We start from the raw sequence: 25,242 nt of genomic DNA, 5'->3' as shown, positions 1-25,242 counted from the left end.
CAAGTTGTACCGCCATGTCCGTACGGGAGCCTAGAATGGAAAAATCAAACACCCACTCTTTCCAGGCTTTCCAAGTTGTACATGCCAACCAAAGTTTCTCATACTCGGATAATGATTGTGAAGCACAAGCATTTCCCATGGGTCTTTTACACCGCAACAACTTTGACATTATTTTACAGAAAAGGCACAGGTTTTACTGACTACATTAACGATGACTCTGTTCATATGATTTAAGGACACTGTGGACCCATTACACCTGGCATTAGAATGTGTTTTCTGTGTATCAAGATCTGATTGCTATCCAATCACATTCATCCCCCTACTTATGTCACTTCCCCCTCCGTGTGCTGCCATATCATCAACAATATCAACGTTAGTCGCAAGAACTGTTGTATTGTATGGACTGCTATTTGCTTTCCGAGGCAGGGGAAGAGGTTGTCTCAGACAAGCAGAAAACCGCCTGCTTGTCCAGACTGTCCAGTTTTGTCGCCGCTGTGCTCCGAGCCACCAACTACCTCCGCTCCACTCAGTTTCTGTGGGTGAAGCGGAAACGCATCAGAGACACAGCGCATTTACACTTTTTTTCAGTCTGGTCACAAAATGTCTCCGATCACCTCCCAAAATTGTTTTCGCAGGTCGGATAACACGATTGCAATCTGGACAGAAAACACATTTTAATGACAGGTGTAAAGGGGGCCAGTGAAAGTGAATGGAACAAGTCACCATTAATTGCAATAGACCTGTGCTTTTTCCACTAGAACCTGTCAAAATGGCTGCTGTGCAAAGGGAAAACTTGTTGCAATATGCAACCTACCCCTTCATGCCACTTAATCCTATGCACTGGTCTTTTAAATCATTATCTGAAGACATCGTCTTTGGTCGTGGAGAACTAATGAACATGTTCCCCCATTTTTTGACATGTTAGTGTCAGTAGTGTCAAAAAAGTCACCAAAACAGTTTATTTTGCCAAAAAATTATTACATTGAAAGTAAATATTTGTCGACTGCAGCATTAAAATGTAATAAATCCTGTCTCAGCATTTATCTATAAGATAATTTATTTATTTCTAGAATAACACTGTAGCTGGGAAATGAGATTGCTTCAATCCCTCTGTGCAGATTACAGATTTCTAATTTACATTTACAAAAATATCACTGTAGTTTAGTACAATAAGCCTTTCCAGTCATAAATAAATTTAAGCACATGTGGCCGTCAGACATGTAAATTCACTGTAGCATCAAAACAAGTGAGTGAACAGATGCAGAGCTTTTTGAGGTAATTAAGAAACAGACCTGGAAACCAGAAATGTAAATGTTTTTGGTTTAATTAAAGGTGGTGGAAGGGCATATGTCTTTCTTTCTCTCTAATCCGTTTTCACTGTCAGAGACACGGTAACACACATTTGAAGCCTAGAAACACAGTCAGATGGGAAACAGTCATTAAAAGATTAAGGCAAATGAAAGAGCAGAGCCAACATGCTTATTTGCGATGTTAAAGGTGATTTCATTGCAACAACACTGATATTACATTCCTTAATGTGAGCTACATCTAGATCTCATAGACTAGATCACCATTAAAGTCTCTTGAGGTGTCCTTGTTTATTTCAACATTAAATTGCAGGTTAAATTTACATGTGGGTGGAACAGTGTAGGATCTAAAGAATGTGAAGTCTCTTCTGTGCCACTGCCAACCTCCTCCACTCATGCTCTGCTTTGAAGCTGTAACTCATTAAATAGCACACCCTAATGAAAATGACTGTATTTGAGTGCTTGCATGTCTGAAGTCTTACAAGAAAGAAAATTGTTACTCTTTGGTTTCTTATGGAACTGTCAAACAGTCTAAACAGTTTTCTCTATCACTTATAAAATTATTTTACTCTCTATTTGAGAAATATAGCATGAAGTATGTCAATTCTACAATTCAAAAATGTTACAGTTTTGTTAATCTTTTTGATGTGGAGTGCCACTACCTAAAGTTTAAATCTGAATAAACCAACATGCTAAACTGTGCAACAATCAACTTGGAAATTGTTAACTCTAAGGAGAAGAGATACAGTATTAGAAGTAGAAACATCCAGAGAGAATATTGCAGTTGAAAACTATACAAATAAACAAATATTCTGGGCTATGTAGCCACTGGAAATGATTGTGGATTAATCATCATAATGATAAAATCACAAAATTCTAATCCTCAGCACCAAAAGACACGTATACAAAAACCTTATAGAAGCAGAAAGATATAAAACATAGTACACTGCACACAAAAAGTTAATCTTCCTCTGTGCGTGTTCTGTCAGCTTTTACACCTGTTGACTTCTATTTATGTCACAAAAACAAGATATTTCTGAAGAGTAAACGTTGTTGTAGAGAGCTCTGTGTAATCGTCCATGTGGGCTGATGACAGATTCTCCATTACACCCTGATATGTCCTGCTCCTTTACAGCTTTAAAGATTGCTGTACCTCATTTGAAACCTCCTTTTAGAGGTGGCCATGAAAAGCCTTTATCCACTCTCACCATATAATGAAATGCGGTGTCTTCAAATAATCATACAAATCTAAGCCAGATACAACACCCCATGAGGATAGAGCAACCCAGGAGCAATGAAATATTACTTAACATCCCTAAGTTCTAATTGTTGTCTGTTCAGCAAATATTTGGTTCAAAGTGAAGTTGGGACTAATAGGGTTGGGGACGCACTTGGGCATCCTGGAGCAGTTGAAGTGGTTATATGTTGGTGGTATTAATGTGTTACTGACTAGACCAAATGACACATTACAGTAAGATTCTAGTGGATGAGCACTTAGAGTGGACAATGAGATGGTAGGGTTGACCATGCCTTACATAAACTACATGGTTAGGCCTGCCCATGCCTTACTTAAACTGAACATAGTTGGTGCTTTTCCTGCTAAAACATATCAAAATGGCCATTTTTCAAAGGGCCCATTTTGAATCCTTCAGAGGTTAAAGTATATCTGCAGTAGTAAATAGTCAAAAAGTCCTCTTGGCAGTGTAAAAAACATGTTTTCAGTCATTTATACAGTTCATCCTGAATACTCAAATCCTTTATCAGACCCCGTGTTTGATAAATTATTTGACATCTTTTCCTTAAAAAAACAAGTTGATGCTAATCATGACCTTTAACTCACAAACACAATCATCCAATATTGGCAATAGAAGGCACAGCAAATGAAGTGCACAATCATGGCTGCTGCTGTTTCCTTCACCACACAGCTCCAATTAAGTTTCCTGCATGTAATTGAGTGCCACAATGTTAAAGAGAGATACATACAACCGATGACTTATCAAAGTATCAAGTATCACAGAATCAAATTTATTGCACTAAAGACAGCAATGCTTCTTTCTTCCTTCTATCTCTGTTTCACTTTGTGGGAAGGGGCAGACAAGTAGGTCATAGAGACTGCAATGTTTTGGAAATTACTCAGAAGTCCACAGAGGGTGATTTAAGATCTGTGCTGGAGCATTGACATGTCAAACCGTCATTTCTGCATTTCATTTTAACAAAATACCACATACCAACATGTACTTAAACTGAATGTTGTATTGTCAGTTAAAATCCTGAGAAATATGAAACATTAGTTTTGAAGCTAAATGACATGACATGAGGTTCTCTTGTTGACTTTTTCCGCAGCTTTTAATCTGGAGTTAATTGTCCCAGTAGATTTGGATGAAACAAACCACTACCCGCTTTTATTGATCCTGTAAGTAATTTCAGCTTGGAATCCTCCTAACATAAACATACAGTTTACAATATATATACATATGTTTATATATATATATATATATATACAGTTGTGTGCAAAAGTGTTTGCCCCCTTCCTTCAGATTCCTTCTTTCAGATTATCAAACAAATTTAAATATTAAACAAAGTCAACCCAAGTTAACACAAAATGCAGTTTTTAAGTGATGATTTTATTTATTATGGGGAAAAAAACTATCCAAACCTACATGGCCCCATGTGAAAAAGTAATTCCCCCCTTGTAAAATCATCAGGTCACTATGGTTAGTCACATTTTTTGGAAAATTTTACTTGCCACACCCAGGCCTGATTACTACCAGACCTATTGAATCAAGAGACAATTTAAATAGAACCTGTCAGACAAAGTGAAGTCGGCCAAAAGATCCCAAAAAAGGAAGACATCATGCCGCGATCTAAAGCAATTCAGGAACAAATGAGAAACAAAGTTATTGACATCTATCGGTCTGGAAAAGTTTACAAAGACATTTCTAAAGCTTTGGGATTCTATTGAACCACGGTGAGGGCCATTATTCACAAATGGAGAAAACATGCAACAGTGGGCAACCTTCCCATGAGTGGCCAACCAACAAGAATTACCCCAATAGCGCAGCGACGAGGTCTAAGAGGTCGCAAAAGAACCCAGAACAACAACAAAGAACTGCAGGCCTCACTTGCCTCAGTTAAGGTCAGTGTTCATGACTCCACCATAAGAAAAACAAAATGAAGACTTTGGAGTGGCCTAGTCAAAGTCCTGACTTAAATCATATTGAGATGCTGTGGCATGAACTTAAAAAGGCAGTTCATGCTCGAAAACCCTTTAATGTGGCTGAATTACAACAATTCTGTGGAGGAATTTTTTCTGCAAAAAATTCCTCCACAGCATTGTAAACGACTCATTGCAAGTTATCGCAAACGCTTGTTGTTGCTGCACATGGCGGCCCAACCAGTTATTAGGTTTAGGAGGCAAACACTTTTTCACACAGGCCCATGTAGGTTTAGATTTTTTTTCCCTCCCTTAATAATGAAAACCTTCATTTAAAAAACACATTGTGTTTACTTGTGTTCTCTTTGACTAATATTTAAATGTGTTCGATGATCTGAAAACATTTAAGTGTGACAAAACATTAAGTGTGTAAAAAATAAGAAATCAGGAAGGGGGTTAACACTTTTGCACACAGCTGTATACAGTATATGTGTGTATATATATATATATATATATATACACATACATATATACATATATATATATATATATATATATATATATACACATATTAGGGCTGGGCGATATCTTGATATTTTAACGATATATTTATTAACAAGATATAATACGGGACAATATCGCTATACTTAATTTTGCGTTAAAATTACAATACACGGGCCACAAATTTGCACGTTTCTCCAATACACACACTGTGGGTGTTATAACACATGTGCTTCTTTGCAGTGAGAGGGTTCAACACCCACACTTTTTGCACAAAAGCTCCACTGCAGTTTCTCCGTTTCTCTTGCCGCTTTGTTTCTGCGCTTGCTGCCTTCTCTCCCCCTCCCTCTCCTGTTGTTGCCTCAAAAATGACACCGGCCTTGAGTGTGACCGGCTGATGATTGGCTGTTCTGCCTTAAGTCTCGCCTCTCTTGGTGTGTTAGATTTATCGGGAACTAGCTGGTTCATAGTTCACACACTTTAGAGTTTTGACTTATTTTCCATTACTGTCATTCACTTTTGGACATATGTAAGCCCTAAGTTGTCAATATTGATAATACAATATCAGACATTATTTAATTATCATATCAACATCTGTGTTAAATATCTATGTGAAATAAATGAGAAAATTGTTCAAACCCAATTAAGTATTCATTTTCACAGATACAATTTTAATGTTTTTAGTCATGTTTGTTCCAAAGTCTGTTTTATTTCTGTTAAAATTGTAACAGTATTGTAATTTTGAATTAATAACTGTATATTATTGTCATGCAGAAAAGAGATTTGTTTATTTTTTTCAAGGAGCATTTTTATTTTAGTGACCTCTGACATTTGGCATGTGGCTTAAATTTATGACGGACTGTTTGTTTATTTTTTAAAGGGTTTGCATCTGGAAAACTTGCTTGGGGGAAACCCCAATTACATCACAGAAAAAATATCGAGATATATATCGAGTTTCGTCACTCAGCTAAAAAATATCGAGATACGACTTCTAGTCCATATTTCCCAGCCCTACTATATATATATATATATATATATATATATAAATATATATATATATATGTATGTATACGTATTCATAATTTGTATGTGTGTGTGCAACTGCCACTGGGAAATACTGTTCTACACCATCTTTGAGGATCTTTAATGATATCAATGGACTTACATTCTGCCCTTTCACAGTGACCGTACCCCTGGTGGTCAGGCGGTGAGCGACTGCTTCTCTCTCAGCTGGGACACAGTGCTGGTCAGCTCTGACAAAGTCATTGTGGCTCGTCTGGACGGCCGGGGTAGCGGCTTTCAGGGTCAGAGGATCTTGCACGAGCTTCACGGGAGTCTGGGAACTGTTGATGTCCAAGATCAGATCACAGTCGTGGAGTAAGTGTTTGTTTTGTTCATTCATTTAATCTCAAAATGATCCAGTGTATTGTTAGACCAGGATAACAAACTAATGATATAATGTAAATGCATTTTTCCCCTTTTGTTTGATACTGTCTGCATCTGTGGTGATGCAGAAACCTGAGCCTTTTTTTCTGTATTTATATTTTCTACACATTAAATACAGAAGCAGTTAAGTGGGTGTGGAGGTTTTATTGCAGGCACTTTTGTTCAGGTAGAGTTAAGTAAATAAAAATAAATCAGAAAGTGATGTCTTTATTTACATTCACTTTGGATTAAAATGAAAAAAAAAGTAATTTGTCTTTTTCAGTGTGTAAACTAACTCTATTTCCTCAGGCGTCTGATCAGACTACCTTATATTGATGAAAACAGAGTTGGAGTTTATGGAAAGGTACTGCTCAGTAGTCTCTGTACATCAAATAAATACTGACATGAAATTTGAACTGCTCATAAAGCAATTTAATGACAGCAATGTTATTTTTATTTTTTCAGGCTTATGGGGGCTTCGTGTCCTCCCTCCTGCTACTGTCCCACAGCTCTGTGTTCAAGTGTGGTATTGCTGTGGCTCCTATAACAAACTGGAGACTCTATGGTGAGAGTTACACAGTGATGAATTGTCTGAATCGTCTTAGAGATCTATGATAATAAAGCGATCTGATGTTTTATCTCATGCCAAATGTGACAAGGAAATGCATACAGGACTTCAGTATTTGCTCAATATATATTGACAGGCCAAGATCCAGACTACTTTGATTGTTTACTTCAAGATTGTTCTTTATATTGGCTATTCTATTTCTGTTTTTTAGGATTGTATGCCTTAACAGGCATCATTAAATACATCCGCAACTAAAGCAATCTAATATCTAATAATAATGTTAAACCTTATTAATTAACCCATAATACCATTAATTGTGAGTGTCTGTTGGATAACTTAATTGAAAAATAATCAGTTTAAGGTATTTATATTTATATATAATACATGCTTTGCTGCTTTCTTTTTGAATCGGATTAACATGCAATTTACAGTACAGCTTCATAAAATGTCATTATGGTGATGGGAAAATTAGGAATAAAATATAATCCTCTAAAATTAGGGCTGCAACAATGAATCCATCATGAAACTAATTGTCACCTATTTTTAAGCTTCTTAATATGAATATCCTCTGTTTTATTCTGTTTCAAATAACAGATAAATCAAAACTAAGCAATAATAATAACAATAATAACAATAATAATAATAACAACAATACATAATAATAACAAAACACAATATTTGAGAACAACATTTTGAGGTTTGAGAAACACTGCTCAACATTTTATCATTTTCATACATTTTATGAACCAAACAACTTCTCGGTTAATCTGTGAAATAATCAATAGATGAATCAATTATGAAAAAAATCTTTAGTTGTAGCCCTATATAAAATATCTGATTTTTTTTGGGGGAATTTGATGGAGCAGAAGGAGCATGTGGTGGGGCATCACCCTCAACCAGGGTGCCTGCATCTACAGCCATCAGATGTTTGGTCAGTTTAGTTCTGCTATAACCTCAAATTAACAAAACAAAAACACAACACTTTAATATTAGAATCTATGGCTTTGTTTTTTAAAATGTATCTCTAAAACAGTGCTTTCTTAGTGTTGATTACTTAACAGAAGCTTAGAACAGCATAGGCTACAGTCCCGGAGAACACACTCAGCACTCAGTAATAATTCTTGAGGCCTGAATAGACATTAGGTGCATCTCAAAGTTAATAAGGTTCCATGAAATTGCTGATTTCCACAGCATCAAATGCAACAGAGGGATAAATTCAATGTGTCAAATTCTACAAAAAAGAACGTCCTTCACACAGACAATTTAGAGGGTGGCATGTTGTGGATCCTCATACCCACAATCCTTTGGGCATGCATGTTTTGCAAGGGCGAGTACCAGCAGAGCTACTGAAGCAACAGCTCAACAGGCTGATCAACTCCAAGATCATCACTCTGTATAATAATAAGGGAGACCGCAGTGACTGCAACAGCTACAGGGGTATCTCTCTACTAAACATTGTGGGAAAAGTCTTCGCCAAAGTGGTCCTTACCCGGCTTCAAGTACTGGCTGACCGGGTTTACCCGGAATCACAATACAGGTTTTGTGCCAAGAGTTCCACAACAGATATGATCTTTTCTGTGCATCAGCTGCAAGAAAGGTGCCACGAGCAGCAGAGGCCGTTATATATAGTCTTTATCGATCTGACAAAGGCTTTCGACCTTGTGAGCAGGAAAGGCCTGTTTCAACTACTAAAGAAGATTGGTTGTCCCCCACAGCTGCTAAGCATCATCATCTCCTTTCACGAGGACATGCAGGGTGTGGTCAGCTATGATGGGGAGTCCTCCAAACCCTTTGCAATTCGGAGTGGTGTGAAACAAGGATGTTGGCCCCAACCCTGTTCCGAATCTTCTTTTCCGTGATGCTGAACTTCGCGTTCGGTCACTCCACACACTCCACAAGACCAAAGTCCGCACAGTCCTGATCAGAGACACTGCATAATGGGCTTATTCTTATTATTGTTCTTGTTAGTATTGTTGTTATTAATATTGTAGTGGCCTAAGTGACATATGGCTTTTTTCCACTAGCTCGACTTGTGATGTCATAACTAGGAGAAATGCGTGACATTGTCAGACTGCCGCACACTGATTGGTCAGAGTGCCGTCACAGCAAACCAAACAATGCCGAACTGTAGTTAAAGCAGTTAAAAAGACTTAATCAAGAAAACGTGAGTTCATCTCCAACATTAAGTAAAGGAAATGTCTAAAATGTCATAATTTAACAGAGCTGTATTTAGCGACAGCACTGCTGAAAGCCTGCGATTGCAAGCGGCGAGCTGAATACAAACCTTTTTTGGCCCAAGCTCGGGTCGGGTGGTTGTGTGATTCTCGTCACCTGGGTTTTCATCACCTTCCATTTTGTTTTAATTTCTCCTTAGCACACACTTTCTCCTATGTTCTGTGCCGCACTCACTCGGCAGCGCTGCTTGTAAACTGCATACAGGCTTCCGCCGCCACTGAATCACGTGAGGTAAAGGCGCTTCATATGTTGAGAGAGAAGGCAGCGATGCAGCTCATGAAATAAATGCAGAAGAGTCATTGTAGTGTGTAGTTGTGAATCAATCGTGCAGCCCTAGTGGGTATGACACACTCGTTTGTCAGTGGAAGTGGCCGCTTTTAGGACCACGGTGAGCTTTTGTCTGAGTGCATTTTTTTAACCCTTAGATACGCCTTCATAAAAGTTGTGTTCATAAAAAAATGAAGCTATAAAAAATCTACTTATGTTTTATTTTATTTATGTTTTAAGTGAACATCAGTCCTTTTCATAATGTATCAAATATTAATGCATTGCAAAATTTTGAACCCTTAAATTGCTAAGTTTTCATGATGCTTCAAAAAGAGTGATTTGAACGGTTTTTAATGTTAGTGTGAGTATTTTAGTTAATGCGGTTTTCAATAGACAAAAAATTAAAAACAAATACACTCAAGAATTCACAACCTGATATACATTTTTAACAATCTGCATGAAAAAAGGATAAAATATTCTAGAAATTTAAAGCCAAAAAACACAAAAATGTGTCTATGTATTGTTTAAGGGTTAAACATTTTTTTTTTAGATTAACATTACACTCAGTTTGCTGGATGGGTCAGTTCAGTCCTCCAGGGCAAACTTGTTAAACTTGGGGATTTAGTCTAGACCCTGAATAAAGGACGACCCCCTTTTTTAACATGCATTTCAAAGAAAAACACTTATATCATATTTGGACCAATACTACACAAATATAAAAACAGTTAATGTAAGGTATCAAAGTTATACATGTGATAAAAATCAGTGTATCTACTGCCTCGCTGGTTAAACACCAACTACTGCATTGAAATTCTGCCATTGGCTTTCTTAGTCCATGCATGCTTTACTCTTTGTCACCCTCTTCTCCAACCAGCATGAGGCTCATTGTCCCAGACTTTACAAATGTCTAGGCTGTTGCTTTGTCACCCTTCGCTCTACCTCTTCAACCAGTATGAATGACTGAGAGGCACATCTCACTAATCACCTCACACAGCTGCAACTCAATGTCAGACTTCACTACCAGATGACACCCCCTGCACTGCTCCCTACTCTCTCTCCCTCCTCCACTCTATCACTCAGCTCTCAGCCCACTTTTTTGGCATTTTTCAAATTCAGTCATGGGGCGGCCTCAAAAGAGGGGGTTTAGTTGCTCTTTATGAAGTACTTATGATCATGAATTGGGCCTTTTCCTTGTTACAGTGGGGAAAGCATGTGTGAATCATGGAATGCATGATGGCTAAGTTTCATGTAGCTTTCTCAGTTTCAGGATTCATGCTGGCACACTGTCACACATGCCCTGACTACCAGCCATTGTTACTGTGATCAATAACATATGTGGTTTTCTTGGTAAAACTTGTTAAAATGTAAATGTGTCTGCTGTGAAAAAAAGTTCCAAATACTTATTAGAAAGTTAAACTATCCAAAAATGGCTGATTTCAGAACCTGCAATGCTAAAGAAGAAGGCGATATTATAAAGGACTGGAAGTGTTATTGCGATTAAATGTGAGTTAAATTTGCATTGGAGCCTCCTGTCTGCAATATCTCCCCACTGATTGTTCTCTTTTTTATCCTCACAAAGGATCAACCGCTGAGAAATACTTTGGCTCTCCTGTGAAAGAGGATCACAAATACCAGGTGCGACTGGATGTCTATTATGATTATTATGATGATTATTATACCCCACATCACCATGAATTTTTCAAGCAACCAGCTAAAACACAGGCTCATTCCTCTTCTCTGTTTTACATGGACGAAAGATTAAATTATCTGATTGCGGTGTGTACACATGCATCAAACGTTCACATGCGCAGCACTATCTAATTCCCCGGAAGTAAAAGCAGAAGAAGCAGCTTCACTTCTGTTGTGTCTGACCATCCCCTCACTGTCTGCTATCCATCTTATTTGTGTCTGACTTTCATGTCTGTTCATTATTCCTTTTTTGGAATGAAAACTGTTTTAACACAGATAAGAGACAGAAAGACAATCGGCATATACCAGCTCTCTCGTATATGCCGAAGACCCGGGTCTTCTTGAAATGTGTTTCCGAATGGTCTGTATCGGATCAGAGTTTTCGGATCAGCATGTTTATATGAGATCTTTTTCTTCCAATCAGGCTTATATTCTGATTACTTGTGTCCGTGTAAACATAGCTAGTGGTTCTCCTGCCGGTTCTCGCAGCTCCCTACTGGGGAATGTGGATGAGAACACAGAGGTTGTAGCCACTCCACTACATCTGCCCACCAGCCAACTGCCAGCCTTCTGCTTGTGTCTATGTGGGTTTCCCCTGGGCTCTTTGGTTTCCTCCCACCATCAAAACATGTATGAATGTTAGACACATTTGGTCAGGTTGGCCCATTGTGGTGGTGTGCTCAGTAGCAGCAACTCTGATCAACCCACTTATTTCCTTTCCTTTCCAGATAAACATTAATCTGCCGATGCTCCATGATGTAAAAAGTATGATGTTTGGATCGCTCTCTTTTCACTGAAAAAATAGGAAATAAGAGCTATGGCTGAACAATTTTCTTGACAGATACTGCAATTGAAATTTGATTTGCAATATAGTTTTGTAAGTCCAGTTGCAGTTAAATGTATTTAATGCTTTATAGATTTATAGATTAAATACATACACTAGAGAACCCTGTCACTTTAGAAAGGTTTGTTTGACATTGCTGACACATCTATACCGCTTTATGCTCCAGGAGGGCCGAGGGGCGGGGTACACCCTTGACAGTTTGGCAGTCCATCACAGGGCCACATACAGAGACAAACAACCATTCAACCATTCACTCTCACGCCTACGGTCAATTTAGAGTGTCTATTTGACCTAATCCCCATCTTGCATGTTTTGAAGCCGGAGAACCCGGAGAAATCCACATACACACAAGGAGAACATGCACATTTCTTGCTGCCTAGGCAAGTCAATGTCAAATTGTTAATACAAAATTGTATTCACATTGTTTCTCACAATTTGAGCCCTGGACCCCTGGGGGTCTGCGACCCATAGATTGTACATTTTTTATTAAATCATAAATATTTATCATTATCAGGCAGGACAATGAGTGAAAAATATTCAGACTTCTGGATTCTTTAACAATTGAAGCAAGAGGGTTCCATTATAGATTTTGTGGTAGCAGAGATGGGCAGAAAGAGTGGGTTACCGTATAGATAAAGTCTGTCAACATGGCGGTTATTGCTACACCCTGTTTGCTACTTCAGCAGATGTCCTCTGTTTACAACACAGCTGTGACTGTAGTTCATTTTGTGAAGTTTAGGACAATGCAATGATGTTTGACAAGTTTGCAGGGAGATGGATACTGGACATGACAAACTTTATAAGTGTAATGGCTCTCTTGTAGTAAAGTTTTGCAGCGGGTGGTGGAGCTACACAGAAACACATTAGAGTTAATGAGGGAGGAGAAACCTAACACTAGTATTTTCACAGCGTCGAAGAGTACCACACATTGCAATAAGCAGAAACTCAATCTGTGATACGGATTATTTGGGAAGTCTTTGGAAAAAGTTTGATATAATTGACATAATTAGTACAAATGTACAAATGTGATGCTTCCCATGGTTTGCAGAAAACTTAAATAAAATTGTCAACTGAGGGACTGCTAATAACAACATTCATGCCTTTCTCTGGTGATGAGTCAAAATAAAAGCTGTCAAAATGTCTGCTGCAACAACAAACCATCTTATGACAGCAGTGAGAAAGATTTGCACCTTTGACAAGCCTCTACTCCATCATAATAATAACAAAGGCTAATGGGTTTGCTGAGGACTGGTGGAAAAATAATTTCTTAGATACTACATGACCTTTGAATATAAGCTATAAAATAAACCTATAGAGACACCAGCATTCCCATGCTGTCAGTGAACACTGATAATGATACTAATCAAAAAATAACAGGCATCTTTCAGAGGCTTCTGCTCTCACCCAAAACATTTCATACACAATTCACTTCACAGTGACTCATTTTGAAAATCACAGTTGCTTGCACCTTGTTTCCTCGTGCCTTATTTATGTGTACTTTAAATGCCAAATAATGAAACATAAGTACCCCCCTCTCTTGTTATCTTAGCTGTTTTCAAATATTAACTCCAAAAAAAATTCCAAAATGTTGGTCCCACTAATTTCTTTAGTTTCCCTTTTACATATATATCACAGCAGGAAATCATCTAGATCAGACACACGGAGCAGCAGGTGTCAGGACACTTGCCCACTCCCGTCCTGTGAATGATCCACAGCTTTTCCTGCTGTTCTTATGAGGAAAGTTAACTAGGGTGTTGACAGGAGAAGTTCTGCAAAATGTGTGAGGTTTGCAGAGATATTTACTTTCATTTTACTGCAGCCCCTCTATACAGGAAAGAGCTCTGGTAGCTGATAGCCATCATGCTACACTTGGTACAAAAACAATTTTGATAGATGTGTCCCGTGTTCTGTGACAAAAAAAAAAAGCAAAGCAAAGGGAAGAGTATTTTGCTGGATCATCAAAGATCCGAGAAACATCAGAGATTGGACCATTGCCATAAAGCACACTTGAAGTGAGTGTAGAAGACAGAGCGATGAGACCTCACAGGCAATGAAATCCAATTGTGTAGCACTTCATATCTGGTATTCAATAGAACGGTGCTACATTGAGTTTACTTTATGAATTCATCATGTGAATGTTCAAAGGGTACACTGTGCAGGACTTAGCAACAATCATATTCTGTTTCTGACAAATTAATTATTTCACCTGAATTTTACACACCGGACATTTAATTAATTTTTTTCAATGTATAATCAACCTCTTGACTTAAAAATATAATGATTATTTACCGTTAACTGGCTTTAAATAAATCATTTTCAAACCATTGCTGCTTCTGTTTAATTGTAATGTTTGTTGTCTGTGACAGATTTCCTCTATGCTCAGTAACGTCACCAAACTGAGTCCACTGAAGTTCCTTATTATTCACGGTACAGCAGATGGTGAGTAGAGATGTAAAGCAGATGTTTTGATAGAATGCATATTGGGTTTGCTGGCTGGATGACGCTAACAACTACAGCTTTTGATCTGCAGTGTATAGCTTAAAGCATTATTTTGTGAGATTTCATTTCCTCACATCTTTAAAATGTGTGTATGCTTTAGATGAAGATGAAAACACAGACCTTCATGTGACCACTCCAAAGTTATTACAACCTGTGATCAGTGTACAAATCAGTGTAAAATTACTAAAAATCCCCTAGTTTCCTCTTTTCTTCTATGGTTCCAGATCATGAGAAACTTTTTTTTCATTTTTTTTTAAGCAAAAATGCTATCCTAAAATTGTGTGGTACTTTTCATAGAATGTTTGAATATTCTAAACTGCTGGTTGAGAGACAACTCACTCTATCACTGATACTTGCTACTGACATTATTATTATTATAATTTTCTTTCTGGGCATGTTTTGGTACAACTGCAGTTTATGAAGTTCCCAAGTGTGAAGGTGTATTATCTCACTTTTAATTCTCTCTTTCAGCCAAAGTCCATTTTCAACATTCCGCCGAGTTGGTCAAACTGATGTCTGCATCAAATGTCAACTACTCTCTCCAGGTGACTGCTGCTATTTCTTCTCTTTGTTATATTTCACTTCCTGTTCAGGAGAAGAGTTACAAGACCTTGATTTTGTATTGTCAGTTCAAACAGTACAACATTCATACATTTTACTTAATTATTAAAGTGACCATACACACAGCTGTAGAGTCAAGAGGTCCCATTGCCTTTTAAAGTAACATTTCCAACACTGAACATCACTCACGACCTGTTCTGGTAGGCAAAGAACATAAATAAAAATTAAACTGTTTCTTTGTGTACGCATGTTAGTAGTCAAGTTAGAGATGCTAACACTATAAGTTTGGTTACATCTGACACCATTAATTGTTCCTGAAGGGAACACAACTTATTTTTCGTTAACGATCACGAAAGGTGATTTTAAAAAAAAATCTTTTAGAAAACTTGGAATCAAAATTTCTATCCTAAGGCAGCACCCAGCCGTGTCACATCCGCGCACTCGGAAAAGTCAGCTGGTGTGTGTTTTTTGAATGGAAAACATATGAAAGTCTGCAGGAACTTTGAAACAATGCCAGAAATAGTTTTATTGAACATTAATATATATATTAAAGTGAAGAAAGTAGTTAAATACATGGTTTGAATCCAAATTGCACAGATGTTTCAAAATGTGACAAATGAGTCCTTGTCTGTAATTTTTGCACTAAAATCACTCTAATTTTGTTCTGCTTCACTTGATCAAAGTCAAACTTTGCGAAGATTATGTTCACAGGCTGTACTTTGATTTGAGTGACTTTAGAGCTTATTCACCATTATTCCAGAGATATATTCATCTTTATTTGTTTTTTTTTTACAGGCGAAGCTGAATTATTTTAATGTTGTTGTTGTTCTATCTTCATTTACTCTTCACCACTAATACTTACACTGCTATTTACACATCTCAACACCATTTTTTTCCTTTACTATGACACCAAAATTGTTAAAATAGGCCTTGTGGTTGCAGAGATATACTCATTTTATTATGAATATGAAATATGCATTCATAGACCTAAAACATAGGCATAAATAGGCTCAGTGCTCAAGAGGTTAAAAAGTAATTAGTTACAGTTATGGCTACCAGTTTGTTAAGCTCGGTTCGAGACAAATCCTGTCGAGCCGAAAAATCAAGCTTCAGTTGTTTTGATTGCGTTGCGTTGTCTTCGTCTCCTCCAGTGTCAATAGTCACTCATTTCGTGTAAGTGTGTGACATTGAAAGAATGTTTCATTAGGTAGGAATTGCTTGACATGGAATTGCGTACCAACGTGGAGAAGCACTTTAATAATTAATTAGTAATTTATTAGATTACTCTTTACTGAAAAAAGTAATGCCGCTAGTAAGGCCATTTATTTTTAACACCGGTGGTCCCATCACTGATGATGTTTAGTTTGGCTTTCCTCTGACTGGTCAATAAAACCTCAGTTTTCAAAAATAAACCTATACGTGTAGACCAGGCCTCAGACTCCTAATGAACTTTACAAAATCTTCCTAGGGCCAATAAACCACAAGTGTGAAGCTGCATTTCAGAGCCCTACTCCCAATCAGTCATCTGATGGAGATTGTTAATGGGATGTTTTAAAGGGTATTGACATATTTGTAAGAGTGATTTGACAGTGACAGGCTCCTGTTCACTTCATTGACTGTAATTAATGTATGTCAGCTCTGTCATTTAACATGATGCTTATACAGCAACATGTTTAATCCTTTCTCTTCTTTGCTGACCGTCTTTTATTTAAAGAGAGTTACTGTGGGTAGTTTTGTGAAAAGGTCTTGGGGGGAAACCTGAAAGATCTCAGTGTTTCGATTAGATAATTTGTGAGTGTGACCTGCAGATCTTAAACATCTGGCCTCATGTAAACATCTGTGATGATGTCACACAATGATGTCAAACAGAGGAGACACTGGCACATCACTATGTGATGTTACAAGCCAAAAACGATGTTTTCCATGTTTCCACATATTCATTTTTAACAGTGAAAATCTTCACCTTGGCAGTGGAAAATGAGATCTGGCCCAAACGCACAGAAAACCATTTAACTAGATTATTCTGCCCTCAATTGGCAAAACAAAACAAACAGACAGGGAATTTGGTTAATTTTGGTACACCAATGAACAGGTAGTTTAGAAATGCATACCATGCTGCCTAGCTTCTGAATTCAGTAAGTGTGATCTTTATTTTAAGGGATGTTAGCATTATTGTGTATAATTAGGAAATTTAACTATCCACTATTATTATTAATAAGGAAAAAAGCAGAAGTCCCCAGTCAGCTATTTCAATAAAAAAAAAACTGTTGACGTTCTTTTTTAGTTGACCGCATGAAAATTGTCCACACTGGTGCAGACCATCTCAGTGTTTTCCTAAAATTTTCAGATAGCTGGCAAATTCAAAATGCCTAGTCAGGACAACCTTCTCTGTTTTCTTCACTGAAAGCCACTTATTTCTAACAGAAGGCTGCAGAGAGTGATAATGCCGGACCTTCATTCCTCTTGCCACTGTCTCACCGCATTTTCTTTATGGACACTAGCACATTTATCCTTTCTTAGACAAACCTTAAGATCTATTATTTCCCTTGCCAGTGCTTCTTTAGTCAGCTTCAACAGCCTCAACATCGAACAGTGGAGTTCTTACTGAACTCGGCTTTCATCTTTGACACAATAATGTTTAAGACAGATGATAAATTGCACCAGTCACACAACAATCCCCATGTGGGGACCATCACTGCTGAGATGAGAACAATCCCTGAAATGTCACCAAATTTAATTATGTGAAGCCTCTCATACTGGCTTTGACACTTGTCTGTGTAAAGCATCAAATAAAAGAGGTGACATGACTCTGCACCCCCGAGGCTCCATTGTTGTCCAACAGCTTTTAAAATCAATGAGCTGCACTGCTGCACTGGGTAACTTTATAACCATATCACACATACTACAGTCTATTTGTCTGAAAACTCCACTGTAGAGACACTATATATATATATATATATACATTAGCTGTAGCATATTACATCCAGGACAGAAAATAGTCCCCAACATGTGAACCCTCCTCCTGTCTGACTAACATTGAACAAGTATTGGCAAAGTTGTACTCAAAAAGAGAAACCAAAGGCAGGGGTGGTGAGAAAAAACAAAAGGAACAGTCTTTTATCAAAATTTTATGAGCTCAGGAGGCAAAGGGAATCCAAAAGGTAATGTGGGCAGAATTAAAAAAAATCTAACTAGACAGGGCATGAAAACCTTAATTTCGTGACTGTTATCAAGTTTTGGAGAAACACCTTACCTTTTGCCCAAACCACTATCCAGGCAGCTCAGATTCCCAGACCCCAGAGTATAACTGCAACCAACATGACTAGTCTAATCATTCCTTCCCTGTGCCATAAAACACTACATCTTCAGAAGAGATCATCCAAATCCATTCTTAACTCTGTGTGCTATGCTGCTCACATATAGACAGTCAAATACCAGAAGAATAAAATGTTCTACTTGGAAGAAGTAAAAAATTGAAGGACATAATCGGTGAAAATCTGTGGCATGATTCAGGTCACACAAGGAGTAAAAACACACAAACTGGCACAGGTCAAAGAGAAACACAGAGACCACCAGACCTAAACACAAACAGGTGAAACACATGACACATGGCGTCATCAGGCGTAACAAGAGCAGGCACATAACTGAAATAAAATACAAACAAATTAATTATTTATCAAAATTACAAAACGTCCAAATAGCAGGAAAACCTCCAAGTCCACAAACAGGCCCTTTAAACATGTGCTTTTCAAGCTAAAACATGTCAGATTCACTGCTCTGCAATTAAAAAATGTAATGAAATTAAAAGCTTATAAACATAAACACAATAAATGTCCGAGGTGCTCAGTGCCACACATACACAATTTTAAGATCAGTCATCAATATTTTTATCTACCTTCTTTTTTCTAAATGGACCAACATTTTAAGACAAACTATGTTCCACAAGATGAAATGCAAATAAAAAGGTCAAATGTTTTTCTGTTTCCTGTTGCCTAGATCTTCCCTGATGAAGGACACAAACTTGCTTCTACTAAGAGCCAATACTACATGTCAAGCTCAGTGCTCACCTTCTTCAGGAACTGCTTTCAGGAGGATGAGGACTTTGCCCTGCTGATGTCCAAAGAAGATGACTGACCTGGATATGAACCAACAATGAGAGGCTGAGGAGATGCAACCATGGATTGTGTTTAAAGATTGGACCACATGGCAGCCTCCCAAAAACTGAAGGCAAATTATCTCCATTGCCCCCTTGTGGCTGGCAGTAGTATAGGTCATACACTCTTCCTCCTTAAAGCTGTTGTCAGCAGCTTTGTGTTACACTTTTAAAGAACTAGTTTGAAGTTCAGTTTATACACAGGGAAATATTGGTTTGATTTTGTGTGTTTTATTAATACTCAAAGGGAAAGTCCTCTTTACTTGGAACCTTCCTAGAATTGGTGGGAACTGAACCCACGGATTAATGGGGGTTGGGTATCTTGCTCAGAGGCTCCCCAGCACCTGACCTGTAGGAATTTGAAACGGCAACTCTCCAGTTATAAGCCAAGGTCCCTTTCCACTAAGTAGATGCATGAAGTTATCAAGTATGAATGAATGAAGTGGTTCACATTCATATTTATATATGAATATGAATGTATATGTTTGAATTTGCAAAGAAATTAACAATGTATGTGAAATGTATACTGTGACCCCATTCACCAATCAAAAATGGAAAATGGCACAGGTGTGAGATGGCAGCACCTGTATGTGAGGTATTTTGACCAGTGTCATCCATCTTTATACTGTATACCATCTATGGCTGCGATCTGTCAAAGCATGAGACATTGGTTGCATTGTGAGTCCAGGGGAACTTGTATTGTTGCTGTAATCTAATTCTTCAAATTATTATTATTGTATGTAGTATTTGTATCATGCACAAATGTCAGGGTATCAAAGAAAAATGTATTTTTCCAGTTTAGAGTATAGTTTTCGCGGACAGCTGTAATCTACTGTGACTATTTCTATGTATTTTGAATGGCAAACCAAAACATAACATAACAAATTATGTCACATAATAACAAGAACCAATTTCTGCAGGTGCCTTTACCTCATTACAGTCAATATTTTGTCACCTTAGAGCCAACACAGTGTTCACGTATAATCAGATCATCTGACTAGTGTCAGTTTATGTGTTTATGTTTTATGTCCAGTTTAGTCATATGCCTGTGACAGTCTTACTTTACACTTGAATGCGATCTCTTGCAAAAGCATTTCTTCTCTTGATTGATTCTGTCCAGATAGATTCTACACACGATATCATGTAGTATTTAATATCCCACAATGTGAAAGTGTTTTCAAACAGGGAAGGAAATAAAGTTAGGCTAACTTGATATAGTGGTTGCTTGTGTTGTACAGTGGTCCATAACCATGACTCCTGTGACACTATATGTCATCATATCCTTCCTATTATCACAAATCTTTCTCGGACCATGATCCTGTGCTGCTCACTTTGCTTGATTCTGTCAAACTGCATGACGTTTACACCCCAGGGGAAATTTATAAGCTAAAATATATGACTCAAGAGAAAAATAGTCTTATTTGTGTGTTGCATTGTTTGCTCATGTGCTCAACAAAGCAATAAAAGTGAGAATTCATTGGGATTCACATCTGATACAAACCAGTCTGGACATTTTTTTTATTTATTTTTTATTGCTGCAGCATCAGCAGAGACACACACACACAGGGCTGAGAAGCAGCAGCAGGACAGATGTTATCTTGCAGCTGTTTTCACATTAAACTTCACTTTGTGGCAGAAATAGGACGATGCTGTGCCAGGTTGAGTATGTGTGCAGGCAAAGTTGAGTAGAGAGGTTGAGAATGGGCGAGAGTTAAGGCCCAATTATACTCCATTTTCTTCTCTTTTAAATCTGTCCGTCTCCGCATACCTATGTGCATCTTTTGCATTGGTATGGACGTTACACAACACAATACTTCCTCTAGAGGGTAGTGTCAAAAAACATGGCTTCCATTAAAGAGGTTTTTTTAATGTGCTTGATCCAAAATAGATAGAAATTCAAGTGGATTTTGGAATGTAAGACCACTGACTGAAAGTTGTCCCAGTAAGATCCTATTGATGGATGAAATTCCTCCATCAAACAGAAATGGATTTTTAAAATCCATTTTTAAATGCCCATATAGACACTTTGCCATCGTTAATCTGACTGATCAGACTATTGTTGCTATACTGCACCCACAAATCCCATCACCGTAAGATCACCCACAACAAAATTAATTCACAATATGGACAAAAGGCTCCGTCCATCTCTGTCTTTTGCATTAAGTATAAATGGGCCTTTAGTGTGCAGTTGTTTGAGTTTCCAATAAGCAACAGTTTGTCTCAGTGTATAAAGTCCAGAAAGTGTTTTGTTTTTTTGTTTGTTTGTTTGTTTTATTTTGCATGCATAAAACACACCCCTGATTTGATTTCAGTTAATGACAATCCCATGAATGTCATTTGAATGTTTATAGGACTTAAAGTAACACAAAATAGGATTTGCTCACAGGGTTCCTGATAACCACTATTGTTTGTTACAACTGTCATATTATATACAGTATGTTGAGGTAACAAGTTTAACCAGGTACAGTAGCCTATGTTATAGCATTTTATACAGATATGTGCTGCGGTGTTTGCCATAACTTAGAATATTTTTAGTTCTGCAGGTGACACAGACCTCTCAGGCTCTGACAGAGGTTATTGTGTGTTAAAAGGGATGAATAATGCTGGGCTCAAAACTCCTATAAATTGCTCTGGATTGAGACATTGGGTATAAAAAATACCCTATTTAGTGTATGTCATTATCAATAGTGCATGAGTTCTTCATTGTATAGTCTCAACTTCTATGATGATAAGTTTCATCCAAACAATCTTGCTAAGAGTCATGATTGATTTGATATTCTGTTGTGCTTTATACATCATCACTCTTTGTTTTTATAATTGTATTCATTTATTTATAATCATCACTATAGGACAATCACAATAATCCCAAAACCGTAGCCCTGCCCTCTCCCATTTGAAAGAGCCAAAAGAACAAGAAGAAGCATTACAAAATTCATCCTAAGAAGAAAATCAACAGCTCAAAGGAAAAAGGGGAAAATATAAGTACAACACATCGAGGTCAAATCAATCCATCCCCATAGACTAAACTTCCTATGAGATCTGACATCTCAAAAATATATTTATATACACACTCTGCTTTATTGTACTGTACAAAATGTGGCAACACTTGACACATTCCCTGTAGACATGCAAACACCTTACGGACACTGCAAAATTGTCCATCTCAATACACCCATTTTCATTGATTTTCAGTATTTTCCTTTTTTTTCTCCAAATGGGAGTCTCCAACAATAATTAAAATGTCTCTTGACTTTCGAAAGCTCTTAAATTCCGTGGAGATGCCCTGAAAAGTCATCTAATTTAGGCTCAATCCCATTTCACCCCTTACCCCTACAACTTAGCCCCTACCCCAACACAAATACACATCACACATGTTGGGTGATTCAGTGGATGTGGTGAACTCTGTGGATGTGATGTGATAGAAGTTACATCAAAATGCATTGTAGCAACAAAAGCACTAAAAACACTTAAAAATGCTGTTGCATCAATTGCGCAAATTGGAATATTTCAGCTAACCTAACCTAACTCGTGCATTAAAATTGTGTGCCGTGTTGTTGCGATAACCAACCAGCGTTGAAAACAGTATGACATTTCAGATATGAAAGACAAAAATATAGTTGAGTTGTGTCACATGAAGCTCTACAACACATCTTCCTCTGCTACGTCTTACAGTTCTGAGTAAGTTTAGCCACAGTTGATGGTGGAAAAAAATATGCTGGCTTCCTGTCATACACAAAAATGATTCCATGGCAAATTACAAGTGGTTGCAAATACACAGGGCAAATTAGCCAAATCCATAGAAACTAATGTTACCCTCATAAAGCTCACATTGGTTAGCATAATGTGTAACTAACCACAACAAGGTATATTGTACATACCATAAACTGGTGCACCAGTATTTCCTGGTGTTGGAGACATTTTCTGACTCTGCTTCTCTGCTTTGCTGCAGACAAGTAAATAGCAATGCCCACAGGAATTAATTCTGTATAACAACAGCTAATGATATCATGCTTACTTCACTCTCACCATTGCTTGTTTGTTAGGTTTTTTTGTTGTTAAATGTCAATTCTGCTCATTCGCACTACTTCCCACTGTGGACATATCTTGTTGGAAACATTGCTTAATGTAATTTAACCCTATCTGTGTCAGTTGTATTGGTTTGTTACACATATGTTTTTCTTTTACTCTGATATGACTATCTCTTATCTTATTTTAACTGTGTGTTGTTTTTATGACTTTCTGTATGTCTCATTTTATGATTTCAGGTTGGTGAGCCGAAGGCAAATTTCAACCTTGGTGGAGAATAAAGTTCTATTCTATTCTATTCGAGTCGGACTTTTAACCTTGTTATTACCTTGTTACTACCTCTTGTAAATCAGTACCAAGGAGAAAGCGGCGACAGTTACAGAACGAAATATGGGTAAAAATGTGAAATGGGACTGGGCCTTACTCAATTCATTTATGAATAGCATTTTTTTAGTGAATGGCATATTAAGATGGAGAACCTTTGCAGCGTGGCGTGGAAACTGCAATAACTGTGTGGCCAATACCCATTATCTTCATATACAATTCATAACTTATTCCTGACCATACAGCTGACATACTAACTGCAATGCTGTGTCACAAGGACCTGAGTTGACAATCGTTTACATGACACTGCTAATGGATGATGACAAATGCTAGCAAGTACTATCACAGCATAAGGCATCATACATGTCTACACAAAACCCCTGTACAATAAAGTGTGACCTATAAAGACGGTTTTCATTTAGGGTGGGTGATGATGGCAGAGAGTTTCAGCAGGAAATTGCACTTATTCAGGACTGACTTCCATTGAGGCGAACTCAGTTGTGTGACTTAATATCTGTGTAGATGACTGAAGCTTGTATGACAATTCATCCAAAGGAGAGGTGGGTCCAAAGTGCACATCCGTGTTCTTTTCTTTTCAAGTGTTACCACAATGCAGACTAACATGGTAGAATGAGTGCAGGAAGGGAAAAAGTGGAGGTAGGGGAAAAGAACCATGCATGTGATTCAGTGTGGGTGACTAAAGCCCAAAGAGCCTGGAGGGAGTTGTCTGTGTCCTTTGCCAAGAAATGGAGCGTTCCAAAACTGAAATGACTTAATGTTTAGACGACTGTTCCTGCCTCAAGTCCCGGCAATGCAAGTGTCAATCTTGTGTCCTCCAGTTATCTTTTCAGCACATTTACACACACAAACACACACACAGGCATACACACATACGCACAAACGCTCTAGAGCATCAGAAGCTCTAAACCAGTGTTTATGTCCTGTTAAACACTTGGTCCAAATGCTAAAAGTCTTTACTGACTTCAGCAAAATTCTACCGTGCTCCTCCAAAGGTCTAATTATGAAAGCTTTCTGCCTATTCCTCCTCTTCCTCCTCTTCCTCTGGCATCTGTAATACCTCCTCCTTGAGACAATCCCTGTAGAAACTGGTCAGTGTGGCGTAGAGATGCTGGCGACTCTGCTGAGACAGGAAATGGCCCTCATCTGGGTAGATCTGGTGGGAAAAATAGTAAGTAAATGAGTACAGTGAAGACACAAACAACCTCCATTAGACTGCAAAGTAAGTTTCAAGTTAGCTAAAGCACACATTGACTTTCAGTTCACGCAGGTTGTGATTTTTTTGAAACTTCACAACAGTCTATATGATGGAAGGAAAAAAGTGTAGGTGTACATAACAGACTTAAAATGGCTATACTAAATCCATGTCATTATGTCAGAAGAAACTCTCCACTCCAAGAAAAAAAAAAAAAAACAAGAATAAACTACAGCGCATGAGAGCAAATGGAAGTAATGTGTGTTGAACTTAGATGACAACTAAGGAGATGCATTCAAGAAACCTCTCCATTTTCATCACTTCTACAAAAACACATGCAGCACACTAACTTAATGCTTGCTGTTGCCACCTTGTGGTAATAGATGCACCACAAATTAGGCAGTCATTAAAGAGCCTTTAAATCAATGCTATCATTGATAAATATTTTTTTTCTTTTTCTTGTACCGTTATATAGA

The 25,242-nt window shown here is 37.7% G+C and overlaps 2 protein-coding genes across 3 annotated transcripts in view; one reads left to right on the top strand and one right to left on the bottom strand.

Moving 5' to 3' along the window:
• Positions 1 to 20,755, top strand: part of LOC131455393 (inactive dipeptidyl peptidase 10-like) — a 67,702-nt gene extending 46,947 nt beyond the window's left edge. Inside the window, exons 19-26 of the mRNA XM_058622993.1 lie at positions 3,651 to 3,720; positions 6,145 to 6,339; positions 6,697 to 6,751; positions 6,853 to 6,952; positions 11,037 to 11,092; positions 14,357 to 14,429; positions 14,961 to 15,034; positions 19,047 to 20,755. Coding sequence (XP_058478976.1) covers positions 3,651 to 3,720; positions 6,145 to 6,339; positions 6,697 to 6,751; positions 6,853 to 6,952; positions 11,037 to 11,092; positions 14,357 to 14,429; positions 14,961 to 15,034; positions 19,047 to 19,184 — 761 coding nt within the window. The 3' untranslated portion in view covers positions 19,185 to 20,755. The remainder of the gene's footprint in view (positions 1 to 3,650; positions 3,721 to 6,144; positions 6,340 to 6,696; positions 6,752 to 6,852; positions 6,953 to 11,036; positions 11,093 to 14,356; positions 14,430 to 14,960; positions 15,035 to 19,046) is intronic.
• LOC131444761 (inactive dipeptidyl peptidase 10-like) overlaps positions 20,753 to 25,242 on the bottom strand; it is a 278,070-nt gene continuing 273,580 nt past the window's right edge. For both annotated transcript variants that reach the window (XM_058615388.1, XM_058615398.1), the window contains exon 26: positions 20,753 to 24,727. In XM_058615388.1, coding sequence (XP_058471371.1) covers positions 24,590 to 24,727 — 138 coding nt within the window. In that variant the 3' untranslated portion in view covers positions 20,753 to 24,589. The remainder of the gene's footprint in view (positions 24,728 to 25,242) is intronic.

This window comes from Solea solea, chromosome 2, assembly GCF_958295425.1.
Source record: "Solea solea chromosome 2, fSolSol10.1, whole genome shotgun sequence".
NCBI classification, from domain to species: domain Eukaryota; kingdom Metazoa; phylum Chordata; class Actinopteri; order Pleuronectiformes; family Soleidae; genus Solea; species Solea solea.
Note: the sequence above shows the minus strand (reverse complement) of the source record. Positions and strands in the feature narration are given on the sequence as shown.